A 15,309-nucleotide genomic window follows, 5' to 3' on the forward strand; every position below is an offset into this window, starting at 1 on the left:
TGACTTACATGGCTTATTTGTATGCGGTGTATTTATAGTTCTTGCTTTTGAGTTGAGTTTGTATCTGTGTCAATCCTCTCTGATACAGCATATGCCCAATATATGAAGTTGTAGGTGCGTACTAGTACTAATTTCAAGACAGCCTGATAGTGCTTGTTCCAGAGCTTTTGTCCTTATTGGCAGAAAAAGGGTGGGGATGGGGGTGGGGGGAGGTGGAAAGGAGAAGTTAATAAAAGTAAACTGTAGAGTTTGAACCTGGTCTTATTAATGATCACAAAAAACCTCAAAAGACAAAGTAAACCCAAAAGCTTGAAGTACCTAACAGGTAAATGCACAAATTAAACAAAAAACATAAGGAATTAGCAATTCATCCTTTTGAACAGGATAACTTTGTTTTTAAATGCCTGCCTGAGAAAACTGATTTCTTTACAGGTACAGACAATGAAAGAATTCCCTTTAATTCAACATACTTTTATTGCTCAGTAGCAATGAGCTGTGAATTTCAGAACCTGGATTTCTGGTGTTTATTTTCCCTCTACTAGTTTAGTGTTGGTAGCACATGAGCAAGAAGATGAAAAAGCACTGTTCAAGGTAAGAAAAAAGTACTTAGTGGACTTAGGAAAAAAGTACTTAGGGTGGACTTAAGTCCAGTGTAAACATTTTTCTACTTATGCGTCTTGTAATTACCAGGTGACTAATAAAATTAATGCATAGGTAGCTACTAAAATAATAATAAATAGCTTAACTGCTTTGCAATTTGCTGTGGAAGCAGACTTATTTGAAAGGAGTATTTATCAAAAGTTATAGAGCACACTTTTTAAATTTACAGTTACAGTAAATTCTTATAGAAGGGCTTCTGTGGTAGCATTTTTAAGTGACAAAAATTAGTATCTGCACTAATATTGTCCAGACAAATGGATGTAATTAAAATGCTACCAGGTATGCTTGTCTGTATTAGAAACATGCTAACCCATAGGTAGTACCACTGCTATTTTAATTTCATAGGATTCACATCTATGTTCTAAAATCACTTGGTAGTGGTCACTGGAAGTATAAATTCTGTTGTGATACCTCGTTGCTTTTTGATTGTTGCTTCAGGCCTTATTGCTTGAAAAATGGCAGTTGAGTGGTTGAATGCATGAAAGGGAAGTGACAAACACCTATACAAAATGGTACTGGCAGCTGGCACCCAAAGGAATTTTTAGATCACAGAAGTCCCTGATGATGATGAATTTTGTTTGATCTTAACATCATATTGCTTATGTAACATAGATATATGTACATTCTGGATCCTGTACATGGCAAAATATGGTATTTTGTAAGAAGCTTCAAATGCTGATAATACAGTGATCAGATGGTAAAAAGCCTTGTGAGGAAATCTGTGGTCATTAAAAGGCATAGCTCTCAGGTGGTGATGATGTTTTAGTTAAGTCAGTCAAATATTACAGGACATTAATGACTTTACATGAGGTTTTTGTTTTCTGAAATGGTATGGTCCTTTTAAATAGTAAATCAGAAATACAATTTATGCCATTAGACTTTAAGTTTTTGGAAATAAAAAGGTAAGACAAGCCATACCCTTTGTCATCCTCTGCTTAGAAGGTGTCTTCTAAATAAGCAGGCTGGGGTGCTTTGTGTTATTTTTTTTTTTCCCTGAAATGAGAAAGCAACCCAGCAACTGTGCCAGTCAATAATAAAAGTAATAATATAATTACATAATTGACTTGCTTTCTTGCTACACGCATGAGTGCACTGCAGTGTAATACTGCATATGCTAATGCTAATTACAAAAACCTGTTATATTCCTGGTTTTGTCTGGCAATGTGTGTATTATGACACTTAATAATCCTGAATGTAGTTGGTTTGTTTTAACAAAAAAAATGACATTTTATTGATCCAATCAATACAATATATTCCTTTTTAAAATTAGTTATAACCTATATATCTTGCTGAATGTATTTTCAGTAGTCAGGGATGAAGACACAACTTGCTGATTTTGGACAATTTGCCTTATGTCTTAGTTGCTGTTAAAGCACCTATTCTCACTGCTCAGATTCTGCAAGAGCACTGCTGGCTCATCAGAGAAACTAAACTACTGTCCTTTTCTAGGATACCTGGAGAAGTGAGGGATGGAAGCACTGTGTCTTCCAGGGCCTGAGATGCCCTTTGTGGATCTTTCCAGATCGAGTTCTTCACAATTGGCAAGATGAGGTTATTTATTCTCAACAAAATTGTTCAGGCTTAGCCCCCACTGAGTTTTTGTCATTTGAATTTTTACAGACTGCTAAATATGGGTGCTGTAATATCTTAAGGCTATATGTATTTATTTAGAAAGACAAAGTATGAAGAACTAAAGGTTTTGTGGTAGCAGAGATTAATTCCGCACAACTTAAATTCTACCTAATGTTTGTCTTGTCTGCAGAGTGCCTCCTAACTGTGAGGGATGAGCTTCTCCTCGCTGGAGAGCCAGTTTTTAATGGGTCTTTGGACTCATTTGCATTAAATTGGGTAAAGGATTTTCATGAGCAAGAGAGGATGCTGAATTGCTACATGCAGGAAAGCACGTGTTTGGGGAAAACAAGATGTCAAAAAAATGGGTAAAAGAATAGAAATGAACCAACAACAGCAAAGCCGTAGACAAAAGCTGGAGCGGTAGCGTTGGTGGTGGTCCCTGCGGTGCCGGAGCCGTGTCAGTGCGCTGCAGGCTTTCCAAGCGAGCTCTGCTGCGCTTCTGTGTCCTGGCGGGGCACGGGCACCGCGCGGCATTTCGGCTGTTCCGCCGGGGCGCTGAGGCAGCCGCGCCTCGGCTGGAACTACGGCGGGCCTGAGTTTTGCGATAAGGATTCTAGAGCCGTTCCGTTCATAAGGACGAGCTACACCCATTGCTAAGAAATGGCATTTCCCCGAATTCGAAGGCTGGGGTGAGCGCGGGGTGTGTCACCTGCGGCTCGGCCGGGCTCAGCCCCCGCGGCGGGGGCGGGCGGGCCGCGGCTGCGCCGTGAGAGTCGCGCCCGGCTGCAGACGCCGCCATGTTGCGCCGCTTTGCCGCCGCGAGCAGGTGAGCGCTGCGCCGCGCGGGGAAGGCGCGGGGCTGGGCAGAGCCCCACAGCGGGACCCGGTGGCCTTGCTGCCCTTGCCGCCCTCGCCCTCCGCCGCCGAGCCGGGGGCAGGACGGCGGGAGCGGGGGAGGAGGCGGCGGGAGGGTCGTCTTCTCGCCCCTCGGTGTCTGCCCCCGCCATTTCACGCGCGGGGAGGTCGCGCTCCTCTCCTGCCCGCTGCCCCGCCGGGTCGGCGCCGCCCTTGCGGGGGCTCCTGGCGCTCGTCCTTGAGCGCTTTCAGGTCCTGCCCGCGCCGTCCGCCGGGGAGCTCGGGTGGCCTGACACGGTGCTGCCAAACCCGCCTGGGTTTGGTGGCCGGGGTCGCGGCGCCCGGCCGCTCGTCGTGGTCCCGAGGGCTTTGCTGGCGGTGTGTCCCTGGCTGATGTCAAGGTCACCAGCGGTACGACGGCGGGCCTCAGGGCTGAGCGTCCTGCCGGTCCGGCGATTCCCCTCTCGTCGTGGCCCTTGTGTCGCATGACAAGTGCCAGGTGTTAAAATAGGGAAGGGTAACACAACCTGCGCGGTGTCTGTGCCGGGCATCGCGGTGTGACGCCCCGTGTGGTTTCCCGGTGCCTCTGTGGGGATAGGGGACACATGTCCATGCGAATGCTGGAGTCAGTCAGTCCTGGGAACCCGGTGACTGTGCAGCTTTTATAGCTCTTACAGTCTTTACTTACCAGTGCACGGACCTTGTCGATAGCGAGGGAAGGACGCTTAGGTGACATCTTTGCTTCTATTTTTAATCAATAAAGATTAGGTGAAGCTTTGAATGTCATCAGGTTACCATCATTGCTATCCTTGCTTTTTCCTCACGTGAGTGCTTGGGAGGATACATGAGTCTTTGCGGTGGCCTGCAGGCTCGGTTTGAGAAGCAGCAGCCTCACAGTGCAAAGCCCTGTATGTGTGACCTTTGTGTGAATTCATCTTTGCAGTTAAGCTGCAAAGCATGCTTGCTTTAAACTCTTGAGAAATGGAAATTTGATTTCTTTGGCGAAGTTATCACCCCACGTACTTAAAGCAGCTGATCAAAATAGAAGTGTATGCAGTCTATTTCACTGGTAAAGCCCAAGTTTTACTGAGTAAGACTACTTCTGGGGTTTTTTTTTGTTTGTTTGTTTTCTAGAAGCAGTGCCAAGTTGGTAGCACCCTTGGGGTGCTTGGTTTCTAGGCAAAAGCACACTCTTCCTGACTTGCCATATGACTATGGTGCTCTGGAACCTCATATTAATGCAGAGATCATGCAGCTGCACCACAGCAAGCATCATGCCACCTACGTGAACAACCTGAACGTTGCCGAGGAGAAGTACAAAGAGGCGCTGGCAAAAGGTTTGTATCTCCACAATCTGCAGGTGAAATGGAACCTAGTTGGTGTAGATGATACAGAAGAACAAAATAAAAAAAGAAGTGAGATATACTCTTTTAAAAGTTTCGGGTTATGTCATTGCAATATTGTTAGGGGATGATCTTTTATTGAAGCTTCGGTGGTGCCAATAATTGGAAATAAAATGTAAGTAAAAAGCATGTATTTTGTTCTCTGTAGTGCTGTAAAACTAGAAGATTTATTGATTGTTGTGGATTTAGTCCGTACTCCATTAATAACTTGAACCGAATAAAGACTGAGTCAGTAGGAAATAGCAGTCATTTTGTTGAATAAGTACTTTGCAATAAAAAGTTATTAGCAAAATTAGATGAAGTGAAATTTGCGTGCCTTGATAGTTTTCACATCACATGCTCTGCTCAGTCTTGGTAAATAATCTCAGTTGCCTACAAGTTGAGGTAAGACAAACATGCAGTTAATGTATAGAACACAACAGTACAGAGACCTGAATTTGGGTGTCAGTTATATCACTGGGTCAAATTAAGGGGTTTTGTAAGTGACAAGTCCATGTGAGACATGAAAATATGCAGGAAATCATTGTGGAATTTTTTGTTATGATCCCAAAATTTGAGATACACTGCCTTTTGCAAAAACTTAGCAGATGTAGCAGAGCTACGTTTAAACATGAGATGTGTTTTTTCCAAACTTTGAGTCTTTCAGCTGGACTGATAAAAGTGTGTGAAATAACTTGTATGCCTTTTTAAGAAGGTTGAATATTTTCTGGGTTTTTTTTTTCTGTTGTGATGATCTATGATCTTCTTAAAAGGTATCAGTTTATCTCAAAGAAATGATTACTATATAGACTCACTCCTGCTTGCAAAGTGGCTTCACAGTGGAATTTAACTGCTTGGACTTCGGTGAAAGTTAGAATTGCTGATATCTGAGGAAACCTGAACCATGTGTTCCTTGATAATTAATTGCCAGTGTATTTGAATAGAGAATGGGGCTTTTCAAGTACTTCAGTGAACCTAAAAATAACTTGTACAGTCTGAATTAATGAACTAATGAGATTCGATTAAGCATCAGGTGATCAAGAGTGACTTCCCTGCCAGTTGCAGATCCAGGAAAGGTGTATTCTGGAGATGTAATTAATGCAAACACAACGGGGAGGGAGCCTGAAGTGTAAGAAGATAGTGTGTCTGCTGCTTCTGTTCCTGGTGCTGTTAAATGACGTAAGGTTCAGCCACTAGTGGAGGCAGAATTTCTGGTTATCAGAAGCATCTGCAGTGTTGTGGATCCTTTTGAGTTATTTTTTAGGAATTACAGCCTTTGATAGCATCTCATCACTTGCTGTTGAATGTTTTGTACTTCGAGGTAGAGATTAATTTTTCCTTAAGGATTCTGCAAAGATTATTTTCCAAATTGATTACTTATTGGTTGCGGTCATTCACACCAAAGCAGACAAGTAAGTACTTGTGATATTAATGATTGTGCAGTTTGTTAATTTGTTTTTTTCCTAATTGGTATCTCAGTACACTATGTGCAGTATTTTTACCCTCATTAGAAGAGATTCTAAGACCAGGGCAAAGTCTGCACTGCCGCCTCATTCTGTCAATATTGTCATTATTTTTTCATACTAAAACTGAGCACAGTTAAAAATCCTGGGCTGTGTATCATTGTTGGGTTACGTAGCACATCTGATCACTATCTAATAACTTTTCTGGACAGCAGAAAATGTCTCTTGTTCAGCAACAGAAAGTAATGTATTCTCTTCAGATTATCTTTGACATGTTCTTCAGTAATCTATATTTGCATAGAAAACTCAAAGCCATCCTGTTGGCTTATGTTGTCAGTTCATTTGAAAATTAATTTACATTTCTGTGACAGTGCAGGACATTGTTTCAACATAATCTGGTCCTGACACTGTCCCATCAAAATGTGCAAGATTTGCTAACTGAAGGATATGAACTTGAATCTTACTTTTATTGAAAGCTTGTTCCTACCATAGTTTTCTCTGCTCTTCTTTGACCATCATCTGACCTGTGATTGCACTTTTACAAGGAAACAAACGACTTTAGCTGAGAAACTGAGCTGACTACTCTCTTGAGCACCTTTGAGCTTCTTGTCTTGGTTTACTGACTTGTCCACGGATTCTATACCAATAAATTCCAGTATACTTTTGCTGTAGCTTAAGGGTAATTTACCCCTTTTCAATTTTTTTTTTTTTTTTTTTTTTTCCAGTGCAAAGTTCAGCAGCCCAAATACTGTTTAAGGCCAATAGTGAAATGCCAACTCTGGTTTCTAGTGGTCCTGAGGAATGGATTCTTCTAAGGAGTGGTGGAATAAAGAGCTATGAACACATTAAAGGCTTTCTAAGTTACTTTTTGATTTCTGGCTTGCTATATGTTGTATGCTCTGGATGAACTTTAAAGTGTCATTAAGGCATGCAAAATTCAGGGCAAATGTCTCAAAGATGCCATCTGAGCGGCCATGAGAGACTTCTTATCCTTAACCTGATACCTTAATCCAGCAAATAATATCTTTACAAACAAAGCATTGGATGCTTTGTTTCAGTGCTGTTCCCCTCTATGAAGGTTGTGAAGAAATGCTGAGAACATGGAATCCTGAATTAAAGCCTTAGTAACAGATGTGCTACTGCTTTGAGGTGTACTACTTCTTTGAGGGTTGTCTTCATGTCTTTGTTGTTGAGGTGACTCAGAAAAATTCTACCACTCAATCCTGAGAGTGGAGAAAACAGGTCCCCCACTGATTCCTTACTAAAGAATGTATTGGAGTGGTGGAAAAAGCTTTAAAAACGTTTGAAATGCTTCAGTATTTTTAAAAGCCAAAATAGTAATGAAAATACTTGTTTTGAGGTGGTGCAACATTGTTCAGAGACACAAAGCACCAGTGAATTCGTTAAGGAATACAGCATTTTGTGGAGGGAGAGGAAGTACAGAGCTGTTTGATCTTGGTTTCAGATGCAGAATTCTATCATGTATAGTAAAATGATGTGGATCACTTTTCTGTGAGTACCTCCCTCCAAAAAAACCCCAAATGAAACAAAAGGTAGGAAGGAGAACATTTTGTGTATGTGCTCACTTTACTTAATGACTTTTCTCAAGCAGAAGCTGTTTGCCCTATAAATTTTAAGAAGTTTTAAAATGCTTAGTTTTCAAATTTACATTTGCTGGGTCCTCAAAAAGTTCTGGCTGTCCTTGTTGCTTTATTCTGCTGTAGAATGGCAGTAGGTCTTAATTGTGTAGTATGGGCTGCCTGATAGCTGCAATATTACAGATCACATTACAGCATAAAAAAGGTCAAAGATAATAGATAATAAATCTTTAATAGGGTTTGTCTGTGACTGTCTAAAATGTGGATTACAGTACAAACCTTATGTTTTCCATTTGCACGTTATATGTTGTAGAAAGATTTTGGATATCAGTGGAGGCCTAGTAGAAACTTCCTGCCTGTAATGGTGATGATAATGTTTTTATTTATGTAGTTTTATTTTCTGTATCCTTAGGTGATGTTACAACTCAGGTGTCACTTCAACCTGCACTGAAGTTCAATGGTGGGGGTCATATCAATCACACCATCTTCTGGACAAACCTTTCTCCTAATGGAGGAGGGGAACCCAAAGGTTAGTGCATGTTACAGTGGTTTATTGCACTAGTTTTAATTAACAGGTGGAATTGATGATCTTTTCTCTCTTTAAAGGAGTCTAAAGGATCTTTATTTTTCAGAGTTAATTCACATTTCTATGTGACAGTTACCAAAATTCTGAGGTATTGGGGGGGGGGTGTTGGAGGTAAGCCAAAAGGATAAAAAATGAGTAATGTACAAAGTATTTTTAATTTCTAGAGCTGATTATGTATACATTGCAAAATACCTGGCTACTGCTGTATATACCCTTGCCACCTTCATAAGAGAAAATAGTTGTACAAAGCCATGCTGATTAAATTGCCATATATACTCGGTTCACAGAAAGGGAAGAAATGTGCTGCAGACCCACTCAGCCTAGTGGCTGGAGTTACACTCCAGTTTGGATAGGGATAGTTTAGCAGTTAAAGCCTGAAGGAAGCAATCCCCTTGGGGAGGATGGAGTACTGATTACCTAAAGTGACCTGCAATTGAAGGTAAAAGCCCTTTAGTATAGATATTACAAAAGCTGTTGTGATAAACTTGGGAGGTATTGATTGAGGTTTATATACCTGTGATCTTTCTGTGCTTTTTTTCTGTTAAAGGAGAATTGATGGAAGCCATCAAGCGTGACTTTGGTTCCTTTGCAAACTTCAAGGAGAAGCTGACAGCTGTATCAGTTGGTGTTCAAGGATCAGGCTGGGGGTGGCTTGGCTATAACAAGGAACAGGGGCGCCTACAGATAGCAGCTTGTGCAAATCAAGACCCTTTGCAAGGAACAACAGGTCAGGTTTCTTTCCTTCCCCCCTGCTTGTGTACGTAGATTTGATAGACAAGTGAATGACATCTGAAAAGTGGTTTGTGAACAATGTTGAGAAGAAATTGATGGATAAATTGATCTGAAAAACGAAATGTCTCTTCTAGCAGAAGTGAAAATTCCTTTTTTGGAGCAGCATTTGTAAAGCAGGACTTATAAACTGTGAAGAGCAGAAGCATTAAGTGTCCTTCTAATCCAAGGGAAGAAAGATGTGCCATATTGTGAAAGTGCTTTTTGCTTGCAGAATATTTTAGCTTCAGCTTCCTTGGAATTCTGAGTTACTGGAATAGCTTGAACATATCAAGCAACATTAAGCCTCTTGCCTTCAGATTTTTTTTTCTCTGGTAGAGGAGCTATTCACAGCGCTGTCAGTGGGGACGAAAAAACACGAGAGGGGAAGATGAACATCATAACTTTTGTTCCTATCTAGACTGAGTTTAAAATGGAGCCCTATAATTTGCTTCCTTTATAAGAGTAATGAGTGTTAACCAAATTAGTCTATGATGTGGTTAAGTGTTACAGCTGGACAAGCAGCGTAGTACTGGCAGTGGTCTCTTTCCATGATATTCTGACTTCCTTAGAAAGACATGGAAGTGGTAGTGGCAGGCTGGACACCTTCACAGAGAGAAGAGCTCATGACCAGTAAGAATCTGCCTGTAGTGTCAGTTTGTCCAAATTTTGCAGATACCTTTAAGACATGTTCTGCAGAATTCATAGAGTAGGGCAAGGAATTTCATGTATTGCCAGCAGACTGTGTATTGCCTATCAGTAGGGTGAAAAGAAATTATAGATTTAGTATAGGAACATAGATTACAGTGGGGGTGAATTTCACCCTCTCTCCTGTGAAAATTTACCGTTAAAAATTCAGTGACAAAGGTATTACAGCAAAAAAGCAAGGAGGTGATTAGGCACTTAACAAATAGCCTGTAATTAAAGTATAGGAAGCAAGCTGGCATAGCAAGAAACCTTTATAACATAATTTTTCATGAATGTGCTTGCATATTTATGCAAAAGATAGAAACCTTTCAAAAATGACTTAATCTGGTTTCGACTATGTTTTCAAGACAGTTCCAGAATATTTATAGATGTGTTTACCCAAGGCAGCTCTTTTGAGTTTATGGTGTATGTGTGTGTGTGTGTGTGTGTGTGTGTGTGTGAGCACAGTTTTGTAAAATATTGCAATAAGGACCAGTTTGCTGCAGAGCTCTTTGTCTTCCTGCAGATTAATACTCAAAAACTGGGTACAACTTGAAGATGTAATATAAAACTTTACATGTAAAATGTGTTTTCATACATTTACAAAATTTATCCTCATTTTTCCACAGGTCTCATTCCTTTGTTAGGCATTGACGTATGGGAACATGCTTATTATCTTCAATATAAAAATGTTCGACCTGATTATTTGAAAGCCATCTGGAATGTGATCAACTGGGAGAATGTATCTTCAAGATATGCAACTTGCAAAAAGTAGAGTGGAATTCTTGCACAGACTACTAAAATGTCACCAGTTCTACTCTGATACCACTCTTGTAGTGCCTGTGGCTTACAAATGAATTGTTCTACCGCAGAAAGCACTTCACTCATCCAACAAAAGCATTTCATAATCAAGCAAAGTGTCTGCTTGTTTAATTCTGTGAAAGGTATTTACTTAGAGTTCTGAAGCTTTAAACTGTTGGGCAACAAAGGGAGGCACTTTAATCTGTTCCATTGCATATAGAAACATAGGTCACCTTGCTGAAGCTTAATGGATTTCCTTGTTGCACTAAAATACCTAAGTGGAAATATGTGCTACTGTTACTATAAACAAATAAAACTCAAAAGAAGAATCTTCTATAACTGTCTACAAGAGACTTATTTGCAGTAATATCTGGTCTAATTACTTGATTTTAAAAAAGTTGGAAGAGAAAAATGACTTTCGTAATTTGTTGTATTACAGGCTGCAGAGCTTCCATAGAGGTTAAAAAGATTAATTATAAAGGGGAAATAGGTGCTGCTGTGCCTGCCTGATCTGTCTGCAGTCATCTCTACCCCTTCCTGCATTTCTTATGTGAGGTCTTTTATCACACTGATGCATGAGTGTTGGAAGCAGAATCTGGGCAGAGATTACCGTACTGGCTCAGGCAAATTGTTCACATAGGGCCTGAATGACAGCATGTGATACTCATTTCATGCTAACTGTTCAGGTATGTCTTAAACCCTCCTTTAACTAAAGGGACTGATTGCATGTATATATCAAGTGTGAGTTGTCTGCACAGCCATGTTGCTGAAGCAGTAGTAACAAATTAAACCTGGTGCTTGGAGCACGGAGGAAGTAACCTGTATGGTGTAACAGAGCATGCCCATGGTCTTGAAATAGTTGGTCTGTTGTAATTACTGTGCTGAAGGAAACTGGATTTTTTTCAGTTTTCCATACGGTGAAGTACCACATAATAGAGATGAAAAACAAACTGGTGGAGTGCTGCTCAATGTGAGTGACTGCTGAGGCAGGGCTTTGTTGGCAAGTGCCGTAATGTGTGTGCCGGACATCCTGGTGCTGCACACTCCAAAGGAACAGCAGGAAGATATGCCTGTAGACTGGTGCTCTGGAAAGGAGTGCTTGTGCTATGGAAGAAGCTTGAGTGAGCTCCAGGTGGTGAGGCTTTAAACCACGGAGGACTCCTCAAGCACAGCCAACATTTGCCGAGGTTCTAAAGGCAGTAGTGTGAGACCCAGCACATGCTGGTAGGGCTCAGTTTCTGCTGTGCACCTACTTAAGAAAAAGTTCATCTCCTGCTTCCAGTCGTGTGATGAGTCAGTCCAGCTACCTTGTGTTCTCTCTAGGTCTGAATGTGCAAAGTCCTCAGCTCTATACAAAAAGGAAGGGGAAGATGAGAATCTAGTAACTGTTGGAGGCAAATAGTAGGGACAGTGAAGCAGTGAAAGGTATTTAATGCATGTTCTGGTGGACAACTGATCCACCAGAAAGGACAAAGATTTCTTACGTGGAAGTAAGAAGTAACAGCTTGCTTAAACAGTCTTAATTCCATACTGCTGTGAAATCTGGAAAAGATTCTTGTGGCACTATGAGGTGGAGTATGTGCCTGTAATTTAGCAAGTGTGCTAGCAAAGCTGTTGACTGGGCAATGAGAGTGCATAAGCCTCTTACTGATTTGTGTTAGGCAGTAAACTCAGAATTTTTGCTGAGAAGTAGCACTTAGTGTTACAGTGGTTGCTGTGGAGGTTCATAGGTCTGTCTCTCCCTACATGAATTGAGAAACAGGAAGGGAAAGCCTTACAGCTGATCTCAAATGCCCTCTGTGGACAAGTCTGAGACCCATTAGTCAAACATGAAATTATCAGTTTGTTCTATCTATTCCTAACGCCAGTGGTAAAAATAGCTGTGTTTAGTCATCTCCAACCAGAACTGTGCAGAGTAGCATCAATGAGCATGGGATTATGTGCAGATTTGATCTGTGTGACAGGAGCAATGAGTTTGCAAATTTCAGTGCTGGATTAGTCTTTGACCTGGACCAAACAAAAGAGTTGCAAAATTGCATCCTGACAGACCCCAGGGCTTAGCCACGTCGCTGATGAAGATGCTGTGTTTGTAGACACAGTTAATTTGTGCGTAGGCCACGTTATGTTAAAATAAAAACTTGAAATATTTTTCAAGGGGGAAAAAAGGTGCAGTACCTAACTCAAAACCTAGGAAATTATAATGTGTCATGGGCTGAAAGAACAGGGTGCATCAGGGTGATCTCATAATAAATACTTGCAGGTACACACAGAGACTTTGGTTTGCACAGTGCAGCTTTTGGTGGCTGAATGTTTTTCAGAAGCATGCGGTTGGGTCCAAAAGGGCAGTACTCTGCTGGGAAATGGCAGGGCACGTTTGTGACTTTTGCTCACCCATAAAAAGACATTTGAAGGCTAATACGAATCACAAAGTGTGTGTATCTCATTCTGTACCGGAAGAGATTAAAGTAATTCAAGGCCAGCCAAACCAGCCTTTCTGCCAGCCCCTGTGGCAGGCCATGGGGGTGATGCCAGGGCCAGCCCCAGTGAGCCCTCAGGATGGCACCTTCATCCTGCTGGGAAGCAGTAGGGGTCTGTGGGTGCCTTTACTGAGCATGCAGAAGTGGAAATACATCGAAGAGACTTTTCCCATCCAGCTTCTAATTGCCACCTTACAATTTTTTTATTTTACCTTTATCTACAGCATGTATTAAAAACCCCCCAAAGTAGTAAACCCCTAAACTGTCTCCAGAAAATACTGACAGTGACACAACTTGTGAGCTGGTATGTTCTAGATATTAAAGCCTCTTTATTTACTGCAGACTTACTTGTCTTTATTTTGCATTCAAGAATTTAGTTCTCTCTAGGTAGCAAAGTAGGTTTAAAATGCCACTGTGCCATTCTGCTAATATTTTACATGCCTGTTGGATTGACCTTGCAGAAGTTAATCATTACACTACTATAAAGTGAAAGAGTTGTGTTTGCAGTCATGTCTAATACTGAAGAGATAAAAGTACTGGTAACTTAGTAGGCTTAACCTACCTTTTTTTTTCTGCTTAATAATTAAAAGTAATGCTCTCATGTTTCGTCATAGCTGTTACTCTTGTTGATTCAGAAAGCAAAGAGTTCTGTGGTGGGAGCGTGTGAGTGCAGAACTGAAGCAGCTCCAGTCCCAGAGACCCAGAGCTGTGCCTTCCCCACTAGGTGGGAGTGTCTGTCTGTCTTACTCCGCTGACTTCTGAGTTGAATTTCCAAGAGTCAGGTTAGGAACCTGGCTGGGTGTTCCCACTGTTCAGGAGGGGATCTGTTTGGATTTCTACTTTCTAAACAAAGTGACCCTCTTCAGTGAACAGTATGTGGGGAGGAGACAATGCTGCTGTGCAGAAGGCAGCTTATGCTAATTCATCCAGTCAAATACAGAATTTACTGTAACTAGAGCCAGGCAGGCAGAGGCTAGAGGGAGGTGCTCTTAATTAAAATGAAGATGCTTCTAAGTGTGTTTCTGTAGGGACACACTCTACACGACATCCTGAATAGTCTTTCAAGTCCAGAGACCACAGATTTTACTGCAGGGGATGAAGCCTGTCACATTGCTGTAACAATTAAGCTAAGCCTGCAGGGAGCACACAACCTGAGGCATGGAGCTTTGCAAGCTGTGCTGCTTTATAGGGCTGCTGCTGCTGCTTGATCTTCTCACCTGAAGAGATGGATAGACCAATTAGCACAAATTGGTAAACCCACTGCCTGCACCTGCCAGAGCTGGTGGTGGAACCACACAGCCTTGTGACACCACAGAAGCAGCTTTGACGTGTCCTACAGCAGTGTTTTAAAGCATGTCTGGATCGATGGGAAATCCCTGGAGTTCAGAGAACTCCCTATAGCAGAGTACTTGGGAAGTCTTGACTTTAGGGCTATGTGAAGTGACCAGCAGTCCCCATAGTTATGGCTCCTGTTGCATATAAATTTGAAGAAGAAATGACAGTTTTCTGAAAGTGTTCATTTCTGTGGAACTGTGCAGAAACAGAAAAGTTGCTGGTTATTGCACGTGGTATTTGCAGACAAATTGGAGGCTTTCAGAATCTGTCTTCTTGCAAGGGAGTTTTGTCCCAGTTGGAAAGGTAAAACTTTAAGAAGTCCTGGTCTGTCCAGTTAGACTGTGATTCCTTAGTCCTTTCTTGTTTTCATCGCCTTTTTTTCTATTCTCCCTACCTCTCCTGAGGTCCCTTATTGAGTTTCAATTTCTCTGGAGTGTGCTCTGCAGTTCTGTTCCTTGCAGCTGTGTTCCTTCTCACCCGCTGCTCCATAGTGCTGCATCTTAAGGGCTTGTCCTTTATGCTACTGGCACTAGGACTGTAGCTCTAAAAGGTCACATCTAGAAGCAAGTAGCATGGCGATACAGCTGCTTTTATCCATAACCTTTGAAACACTCAGAAGATTACTGCGCAGGAATTTCAATTTTACCTTGTTTTTGTAAGAGAAAGAAGTTTTTACAGAGTTAATACAAAAAATACCACTGACGCATTAAAGGTCTGCAAATCAGAAGGCAAGAGAAAAGAACATCTGTTCGTTTAAGTGTCATGATTTGAAGGTAATTCACAATTCGGAAAAGGACTAATTTTTACTATTTCAATATTTGAACTTGACAGGAAATGGTGATGTCGCAACCCTTCTTTTGCCTCTAGAAGTTCAGACCTGAGGTAGTTTAAAGCAAAGTTTTCAGGAATTTTGAAATTTGGCTGTAATTAAAACTGGATAGAACTGACAACTTGTCAGTGTTTCCAGGAATCCAGAAGCTCCCCAGGCCCTACAGCTGTCAGGGAAGTCTGGTGTCTTGTCTGTCAGGGCAGCTGTTGTGGGCTTAAAGCCTCAGGCTTCTCCGGAGGTCATTCACACAGAGCTGTTTCAACCAAAACATTTTAGGGTCGGAAAGGAATTGTTAA

General features: G+C 41.5%; 1 protein-coding gene across 1 annotated transcript; it reads left to right on the top strand.

Moving 5' to 3' along the window:
- Positions 1 to 3,002: 3,002 nt before the first annotated feature.
- On the top strand, positions 3,003 to 10,711 carry SOD2 (superoxide dismutase 2; the record flags this gene model as incomplete). The annotated part of the gene is given in 5 exon segments (NM_001245469.2): positions 3,003 to 3,058; positions 4,222 to 4,424; positions 7,943 to 8,059; positions 8,664 to 8,843; positions 10,201 to 10,711. Coding segments are annotated over 5 exon segments (675 nt in total). The 5' UTR covers positions 3,003 to 3,029.
- Positions 10,712 to 15,309: the final 4,598 nt, after the last annotated feature.

Source organism: Taeniopygia guttata, chromosome 3, assembly GCF_048771995.1.
Source record: "Taeniopygia guttata chromosome 3, bTaeGut7.mat, whole genome shotgun sequence".
Classification (NCBI taxonomy): domain Eukaryota; kingdom Metazoa; phylum Chordata; class Aves; order Passeriformes; family Estrildidae; genus Taeniopygia; species Taeniopygia guttata.